The sequence below is a fragment of the Papaver somniferum genome, chromosome 2 (assembly GCF_003573695.1).
Source record: "Papaver somniferum cultivar HN1 chromosome 2, ASM357369v1, whole genome shotgun sequence".
NCBI lineage: Eukaryota > Viridiplantae > Streptophyta > Magnoliopsida > Ranunculales > Papaveraceae > Papaver > Papaver somniferum.
In genome coordinates this window covers 15339310-15349097 of record NC_039359.1, presented here as the reverse complement: position 1 = coordinate 15349097, position 9788 = coordinate 15339310, and the positions used below count along the sequence as shown (strand labels likewise).

General features: G+C 36.6%; 1 protein-coding gene across 1 annotated transcript; it reads right to left on the bottom strand.

Moving 5' to 3' along the window:
• Positions 1-322: 322 nt before the first annotated feature.
• Positions 323-6152, bottom strand: LOC113346983 (squamosa promoter-binding-like protein 1). Its single transcript, XM_026590553.1, has 10 exons — positions 5009-6152; positions 4316-4497; positions 3528-4132; positions 3363-3437; positions 3171-3278; positions 2965-3082; positions 2691-2832; positions 2358-2508; positions 1380-2006; positions 323-1000 (listed from the first exon to the last, which is right to left on the bottom strand). The coding sequence occupies exons 1-10, from the start codon at positions 5665-5667 to the stop codon at positions 536-538; spliced, it is 3132 nt and encodes a 1043-aa protein (XP_026446338.1). The 5' UTR covers positions 5668-6152; the 3' UTR covers positions 323-535.
• Positions 6153-9788: the final 3636 nt, after the last annotated feature.

Here is a 9788-nt window from a genome sequence, read left to right as displayed (position 1 = left end):
AAATGTAGTGAAAATCTTAGAATATAATGAAGTGTACAGTTTACATGAGATAGAATGAACTCATATCTAGAAAAAAACATGATAGTTCATCAAAAAGAATGAACTGTTACAAAAAATAAGTAATTAATTAACACGGAAGGATATGTTGGTCCATAGGAAATGTGTTTTCCCGCCGGACCAAATAGTCTTGGGACCACAAGGACCAAACGATATGTTCAGTTCCTTGCAGTAATTAGGACTCCGAAAACCATCTAAACAAGTCATACAAAACACCAGTTCTACAGTAGAGATCTCAGAAACTTTTTTCTTGCAAGTTAGATTCTTGCTGAACACATTTCAGATTCACTAATAATCACTTTGATTAATGGATCTACGAACATAAATAAAATATACAGAGCATATCCGGAAACAATCTAAAAAATATTCAGTCCTCGCTCATACACAGCCTTAATGAAAGAAACAATACCATGATAAACTCTTATTACTAAACCATCTTTTCATCGGATTAGTAGGCATTATTATTGTTGGTTCCTCCTTACATAGGTCCAAAATCCAAATGTTCCCACCTGAAGGGGACTAGAATATACAGAACTTCGGGTGAACTTTTGAATAAGAGGCCAAGACAAACACAAACTGCAGCAATGGAAACCATTGACAACATTGTCGGTCTATATCCCAAGAAATTATTTCTTTTTCTATAGGTCACCTTTTGAAGACAAAATCTGCATGACTGCGGGCTGCTGCTCAATTCAGTCTTCTCGAATTGGAACCCAGATACTTCGGATGAATCGGAAACCTCGCTTTTCTGCTTTTGATTGCCGTTGCTGTTCTCGGATGCATTAGGAGGAGGAATGTTAAGTATTATATGGCCCGTTTCTGATTTGTTATTAATTTTCTTCTGAACCAAATGGATGTAGGAGTAATGGCCTCTCATTCGTGCATAACCTTCAGGTGTCAACCCTGTTTTGTCACGAACGCTTTTCCATGCTACAGCTCCCACCTATGCAGAAGGAACTGTATATTAGGACATCTGATAGGTGTAAATATAAAACTTGTGAAAGAAATCGACATAATGTCTTGTATGATAGGTGCACCAAGTCTGATTTTGTTAACCTATTTTTAACATGAGTAAATAAATTGTACTAAGTGAATGGTAGGGACTTCCTCACTGACACTTGGTAGGGTTATATGAACGTATATAGGGAGAACAATATCCGACTCTAGAGATGTGCAACACGTGTTCTGTCAATTAAATAATCTAGGTTTTGACGTTGTGCCACTGGTAAAACATGTTTAGTTGCATCCTAGAGTATTCCAAAGTATCTGTACTGCAATTAGAATTGAACTACTACGGATATGTAAGAAGATTAAGGAAGTACCAATCCAGGATCATCAGTTAGCACAGCCAGCATGCTCTCAGACCCAATTCTACTGGCTGCGATGTGAAGGGGAGTCAAACCCCCAGGACCAATGGCATCAGGTCTAAACAAGAAGCGTCTGTTGGCCAGTTGAGTCTGTCCTAGGCTTATTTTTTCTGAAGCTGTGTCAGGTACATATCTCAATAGGCGCTCCACCATCAACCTACAGTTTCTCCGGACGGCCCTATGAAGAAGACCCATATCTGAAAGTGCGAGTTCTATTGAGGCATGGTCACCTGCATCTACACTTCCTTCAAATAGAATGTCTAGAAGTTTCTTCACCACGGCACACCAATCGTGATCCATAGCAAACTCCATAAGCCCTCTGAACCGTGTGAAACTAAACATATCCGTATTAGGATCCATGTTACCTACTTTAGATCTCAAGCGGCACCTATGAAGAAGCCAGCCCATTTCATGAACAAAACTTAGGGCTTGATCCTTGGATCCCATTCTTCCAGATCTTCTTCTGTCATCATCAGATTCCGACTCCTCCAAGGCACCCTCCAACATACGAATCTCTGAGCACACATCTTGTTCTGCAACTATGAAAGGGAAGGAGCTACTATTTAGACCATCATCATCAACCTAAACAAGGCCACAAAAGACACAGGATCCTCAGTGCTTAGTCTACACATATTATCATAAATAATGTTCATATTCTAACATTGATAAGCACACAAAAATTGAATTGGAAGCACGAGGAGTATCTTGATAAAAATGAATGTGAATTTCCAGCTCGTAATGTGTGCGAGGATCGTGACACAGTCTAGGACTAGGGTGTTACTGTTACAACTGGCAGCATGAGAGGGGAAGGCGGCCTAACACACTTCACAGCAAGGTATATGTCTAGATGTCCACTCACCTTACAAGTGCATGTAAAAATCGCTTACTCGTTAAAATGAATGACGTCCAATTAATTTTAGAGAGATGACAAACCTCGATGAATCCTCTCCCAGTGACATCAGGGACAGAACAAGTGAAGCTGAGGGACTGGAGCTCTTCATCCTCACTAAATGTTCCAGTGCCCTCCACCAAATCATTAACATCCTCCTGAACCAGATACTTCCCTCCCAACGCACAGCGTAACCTGCAATGTGAAACAAAAGCGAGGGATTCATTATCAGGCGCTAGTTTGAGATTTTAAAAGAAACTTTTTTACATTTTGAAATTTGTCCATAGTTAACATCCTGCGGCAGGTGGAGGAGCTGAGGGCAACCAGAAAAATCAAGAAGACATAAAAAGAAAAAGAAAAAAAATGGGAAGTGATACCTTGTGGTCGGCTGAACTAGATTGAAGCCTTTAACTATAAACCGTGCACTCCCAGATACAGAAAGTGCAAGGGGTTTGATACTAGAGATCACACAACCATTGTGCTCCTTGAAAGGTAATAGCATGTCAAGAACAACCTGACCTGCATCAGACAAAAATTGAATAAGAAAGCTTTATCTGTCATGTTAGTTGACAATTACATTCTTATATATAAGCTTATTATATTTTTTTAACAGTAAAGTAAAAATAAAAAAAAAAAACTATACAAACAGACCTTGAAATATAAAAGCTGTTCGATGCTGTATCCTAACATACACCCATCCTTTTCTCCAGAAGGGATCGCTTGAAACATCCAAAAGCCTGCTCAAACTGGAGCTTAAACCACAACAAAGCTGCACTTTGCAATTAAGAATTAGGATGTGACTAAAAAGCACTGTGACAGTGGTCAGATTTCATTCTAACGATGCATAAGAAACATACCTCCTCCCACATAGAATCCGCCAAACGAAGGTAGATCGTTAGCATGATACAACCGGGCCTAATGTAGCTCTCAATTTCCGCAGGACTGTTAGATAACCAATCAAGAACCTGTTTGAAGTACATGAAGCATTAGACCCAGTCTGGAGAAGATAAAGAGTAAATCACAGTTATTCAAAAGCTCCTCAAAAATACCTGTGATCTCAATACAAGAGGAAAATCATTTGGATCTTTGCCAAAAAGTTTGAAAACAATGCGATCTGTACGAGTCTGGATGTAAAAAATATGGAGGTTAGAAATCAGACAAAATAGCAATGTTATAGATGCAGTTCAAAAGAACATAAGAGACAAAATGTAAACCTGAGCATCTCCACTAGAACTGGAAGGTGACTGGTCTGATGCTGAATCGGAATTCGCACTTGTTTGAGGGGGGCTTGAGTGGTGAGAGTGTTGATTAACCCATGATGGGCAATCTAGAGAACTACTAAGCAAGTTTAGAGGTGTTTCAGACCTCTTTAACCCTTCCACGCAATCTTGTGAGTCAACATAGGTGCAATTCAAATCAAAATTATTTAACTTGATTCTCCCCGCAGTCAAGTTTCGAACTTCTGCTTCGGGTGGAATGTCATTTTCTGCTGTTTTCAAATTATTTGCTGAAGTTGTTACTTGTGAAATCCCTAGGGCAGCAACGCTAACAGATAGATTTGCAGGTCTAACATGCTCCTCTTGAGCACCATGTATTTTAGAGGATGAGCCCAAACATCCAGAAGGTTCAGAACCAAGTGAGAATAACCTATCCACTATTTTTGAAGGTGCTCCCGTGAAAGTCCCCTCATTGAGCAAATCCTGAGATCCCTGCTTGATTCCAGATGTGTTACCCACACCAGATCCGTTAGCTAAGCTACCAAGGTTTCTCAAAACATGAGAAAGCATAACCTCATCCTTTGGTTGAACAGAGGTATCGGCTGCAGTTCACCAAGCAAATAAACCAATCAGGAAATATTATCTAAATCGTTATAAAGTATTTCATATTTAAACATCAAAGGCAACCAGTCTGAAATCTTCACCGAATAAATTTCTCCCTCCAGTGAGAAAGTACATTAACGAACTGTTGAAATAAAATGAGAAGTTGGGGAATATCCACTCACAATGAATATTGCTGAGAATTTTTAGTAAAGTTACGAAAAGACAACTACGAGCCTCCTCATCATTCATGGAGCTACCATTAAAAGTAGCTTCACGTTGAGGTTTTCTCCTTCGTTTATTATGACCTGCTAAACGTCTACGACAGCTTCTCTTCCCTTCATCAAATTCTTCGAGAAGATGAAATCTGCTCACAAGAAAAACCCATCATTCAGTCTATGTGTTGTAGATAAGTGTACTAAAGAAAATGTTACACTGGACTAGCAACCACTAACATGTCATCAGAACAAATTGATAAGTTGCAAAACCGTGGCAAATGCTTTCCATTTTAAGCTCAGTAACATGATTTACAAGGCTTGCACCACCTCAATAGGTGCACCAGGTAGGAGACCAGGGTAGTGCAAAACCAAGAAAGGTAACCCATGTCTGCACATTACGCAGATCAAAGGTTAGCACTACCACACCACAGGGTGTGAATACAATACCGAAACTTAAACTTAAACAATCTAAAGATGCTTCTCCTTGGTTATAATTAATAGCATGAGGATCCCACTAAGGGGTATCTGATGTAAACCTATCAACGCTATATCTAATCCGGAATACTTAGTAAAACATATTAAAAAGGATAACAAACTAATCAATTGTATCTTGGTTCCAAAATATTAAACACAGTCTACAATTAATGAATGATGAATCACCTGCTACACTGCTGACAAAATCTCTGCATAACATTGCCTACGAGTGATTGACTGGTCTTGGAATGAATTTCACAGACCTTATGCCTTCTATGATAGGGTTTTGCTTTGCTCAAATCAGCCCCACAACCCTCAACCTGACATACGGCACGACTTGTAGTAGTCGTAGTACTAGTAGTACAAGTAACAGCAGTATTAGTAGCAGCAGAGTTCTCTGCTAACTTCATTTTCTTTCCATTTCCACCCACATCACCACCTTGTGCGATTGGATAAACATGTTCACCAAGGTTCAAAGTAAGGTTCTCAGCAACATCATTCATCAACTCAGTATCATCATCTTCATCAATTATAACTACTCCTCTCCTCTTCTTTTCCAGTTCCTTTTTACTTTTATTATCATCACCGCTCCTCAAATTGATCTCCTCTGAACAGGAAGATGAACTGTTTGAACCACCACCACCACCACCTCCATTAGTAGTCACAGGAACAACCTCACCACCTCTACTAGATAAAAATTCCCTACTATTAAACGGAACCGAATTCAAAGGTGTTGCAACAAATAGATCACCATCCCATTTCCAATCATTCAAATCCCATTCTAAACTCTTCTTTCCAGTACTACCCATCCAATCCTTCTCTTTCATAGCATATCTAGTCCCCATTAACAAATACCCTTAGTTTTGGAAAGCCCCCTTTATAGAATAACGATTAATCTACTTAAGTGTTACCTCAAATATCCAAGAATTCATCCATAGCACATCCATGAATTCAAACAAGAAACCCCCACATACCCTACACACAATTAAAAAGACCTTAATTTATCAAAATTACCAATAAATCTCTCTACCTTCTACCACCATTTCATTAGCAGATAGTATACTGAGAGCAAACATAACAATCTTTATCCAGAACAGAAAGATTCTTCTTCTGATCAGAATTTGATTAATGAATCAACAGAAATAAACAAAGTAACCATCTTTATGAACAGAATGAGATTTGTGAATTGGTTGAATATAGAGTTTTCCTATTAGAAGTTTTTAGGGTTAACAAAAAAGAAAAGGGGAAAAGGAGAAAGGAGTTGAACTGAATTTTGTTGAGAGAAAGAAGAAGAAAAGGGGAATAGTGTACCAGACAAAATAATAAATGGGAGTGTCTCTTTGTTTTAGTACTATATACTCTTCTTCTCTGCTATTGGTTTACGCGGACCAAATGAATATTTACGGTTAAAAGATTTACTTGATGACTCCACTCCGATTGTAACAAACTCTAGTGAATCTAGGTCGAATATATAAACATTTTTACTAGCTATAGGAGTCGTAGGACTAAAAATCCTATTAATAAACGTAAGACTGTGTGGCAATTTGGTGGAGCATTGTTGAACGAGCAACATTACCACCGTCCATTTTGATAATACTTGCGAAAATATTTGCCAAATAAACGGTTGATCAAATTTCCTAGATTGCTTAATGGTTGTTTGCATTGCAGCCAGACTAGAGTTGCACAAGAACCGTACTTATACCAAAACAATCGGTCAAAATGAGTAAATCGGGACTAAACCGAGTCAAGATCAACAACTTGGTTAGTAGGTTCGAAATATCATAAGAATTTCGACTCGGTCAACAAGTAAAGTATTAAAGACGATCGAACCGAGCTGAAAAGATCCGAGTAATATGAGCCATATACGTAGCATATATGAAACTTAATGTTAAGCGTCCACCTTATCATATCTGTTACCTAAATGATTTTTTATTTTTTTACTCAAAAGAGGCAATATGATAGAAAAACATTAAACCACCACCAAAACGGTAATAGATTGATAAAAGGAACAAAAAATAGCTCAAACTATAGTAGAGCTGCGGAAACAAAAAGATTGCAATTATCTCATCATTGCTTCCCAATTATGCAAAATTGTATTCTAATGATAATCCATCAAATACATATATATCAACACACCAATTATACATAAAAAATGTTCACGTTTTTGGTGCTGAAGTCCACATTCTTATATTTCCCATTAAAGATTTTTGCATTTATTTCTATCGATATGGCCCACCAAATTGCAAATGGGTAGATATCCCGAATTCTCTTCCTTATATAATGTGTGTTGTTTGTCTTCTTTTTTCTCCTTTCCCAAATTGTATTCTTGATAGAATCTTGAAAAACAACCGCAAACTATAAAAATTCGGAAAATAATGTCAAACTAATCTTGTAGCTTCATAATGTAGAAAGATTTGTTGGTTCGACTCAGCAGTCTTTTTACACAGTAAACAGTCATTCACCATGATAGTGTTCCTGTAAAAATTAATAAAAGGTAGCTGCAACATCATAGCAAAGTGTCCATACAAAGAAAATTACTTTCTGGGAAATTCTAGGATTTTCATATGCATTTGCAGATAAACATCAGACATTTATCATATTTAGTGCCTTATAACATGCAGCTACAGAAAAACTTTTATTCCCAGACTGCCATAGTCTTTGATCACTGCTACTATTACTGTTGGTAACAGGTATTAAATTCAACATATGTGCAACATCTTTAATTTCCCGATCTATAAGCAACTGCTGAAAGCAAAGTTATAGATGTTGTCACTGCTCAACATCAACATCTCTTGGATAGTGGCACCATTTTTCCCACCTAGTTTGAACAATGCAGTTTGATCTATATGGACCTTGTTTGCAAGCAATTTCATCAATAAATTTTTGAATTGATACATTTACCAAGATGTGCCTTAAAATTTTGATGCACAAGCAAAATTTATAAAAACAACTTCTTTTTGGTAGGGACAAGCTTTATTGCCATATGGGATTGAGAGGCCTCAATCAAAATGAAAGAGTCTATCAACATAGACCAAATTAGACGTTATTACAGGTAAATAGAAAGGTCCTTTCGTCGAAACTCAACCAAACATTTGTTTATTCGAAGGATATACAATGAGAATACTATACGTTATATCATTTACCACTTGGTAATAAAATAAATTATTTATTGCTTGGTAATACTTCTTTAGTTTTTTTTTATTATCATAATAGGAACGGGATCTATTAACAAAAGGGTTTGAAAAAATCATTTAACAAAACATAATAACCGTAGGATGTTCTTTATCTGACCGCTAATATTTCTGATGACATGGAATACAATTTTGTTTTAGGATGCGTTTGGGTTAATCTCTTACCATCAAACCAAGAATGCTAGAAAGATAATATAACGGAAAATTTTCAATTAAATCATGAACATGTATGTATATGTTAGATCAAAGTTGCTACATATTGAAATCTTGGGATCTTAAATAACTTACTGAACTGAGTAGCGGGATCGAACATTAAATGGTGGTGAAAATTTTTTTCGAGCCTCAATCAAATTTAGGGTTATAAAAATGTCTTAAAAAAAGCTGATGAGTTTAATCAATGGTGAAGAATGATAGCATAATTAGTCTTTCATTGTTTTATTTACAAGGACATGGGTGATGGCGACGAAAGGTATCGCAGTGGTGCTTAGTCGACTGTTTCTCTTCAAACTTCATTGTAGGCTACTACTATAGGCGAATAACTATGATGGTTCTTAGTCGCACTGGATACCTTGGCTCCAGTCACCTCACAAACTTCGTTAAAGTCTACTATGATAAAAGAAAACTTTCCACAGAAAATCAACAAAGCCAAGCGTTTAGAGAAGCTAATTGATATTTAGTTTTTATTTGTTCTCAAAGCGATGCGCTACCAAACACAATTCAAAACTAACTCATGTGCCATGTCATCAAATATGTTAACCATTAGATACAGATTATCCAACGGTAATCATGTTTTGTTAAAAGTTTTTGTCAGTCGATTCCGACCCATTATTATATACCATTTTATTTATTTTACAAAAATACATTCTCATGCAAGTATATTTCTTAATCTCATAATGGCTAATACACCATGTCATATTCTCTTCTTTTTTTTGAAATATCGCTCTATTCCATAGCCCTTGCTCTAAAAGTGAGCGTACTGTTTCAGGAAGAAAAAAGCTTGAAAAGTTTTTTTAAAAGGAAAACTCATTGTGCAAATTCTATCTGGATTTGGAGCATAATTGTATTCCTTGTGGATCTTGTGTGTTATTTGTTTGTCAATACTATTTGCTTTATTCTGAAATTCATGATTACTCAAGATGGGTACCGATTTTTTCTAGGGTGGGCACCAATCCATATAAATAAAAATCCAGACTGCTGAATTCTGGATTGGGTCCCATCCTAGTAATTCAAATTATTTTATTTTTTACGGAAATGCTTTCATTGGAGAAAGAGCTAATAACATGAATTCCCTCATTCTCAGTGGTTCTTTGTCTTGCGATAAACAACAGATAAATGACGAAGATAAGAATTTTTATACTAAACTTTTTGAAGAAAATATAAGTTACAAGCCTAACTTTGATGATCTTGCAATGCCATCTCTTCTTGTGCAACATAAAATTGTGCTTGAAAGATATTTTGATGATGATGAATAAGAAGTTAAATCTGTAATTTGGTATTTTGGTTACAACAAGTCTCCTGAATCTGATGGATACGCACTGGAGTGCTTCAAGGTTGTCTTGGATATCATTAAAAAAGATCTAATACGTAAACAAAAAAGTTGAGAGAGTTGGTAATCTGGATTAGAGATTAAATTGCACCAAAATGTGATGGAGTTGTATGTATGAATCAATTTAGACCTATTAGTCTTGTTGGAGGTGTCTACAAGATTTTCTTAAAGTTATAGGCGGAAAGATTAAAACTAGTCCTTTCTTCTTTGAAAACTGAACTCCAAGGTG

Bases quoted from the DNA above. Each gene is read 5' to 3' on its own strand.
- LOC113346983 (XM_026590553.1), bottom strand. From the start codon at position 5,667: ATGGGGACTAGATATGCTATGAAAGAGAAGGATTGGATGGGTAGTACT. The intron at 4,498-5,008 runs GTGATTCATCAT...TCTTGTGAGCAG, and splicing joins TTTTGTCAGCAGTGTAGCAG to ATTTCATCTTCTCGAAGAAT. The intron at 2,509-2,690 runs GTATCACTTCCC...TTCACATTGCAG, and splicing joins CTAGTTCAGCCGACCACAAG to GTTACGCTGTGCGTTGGGAG.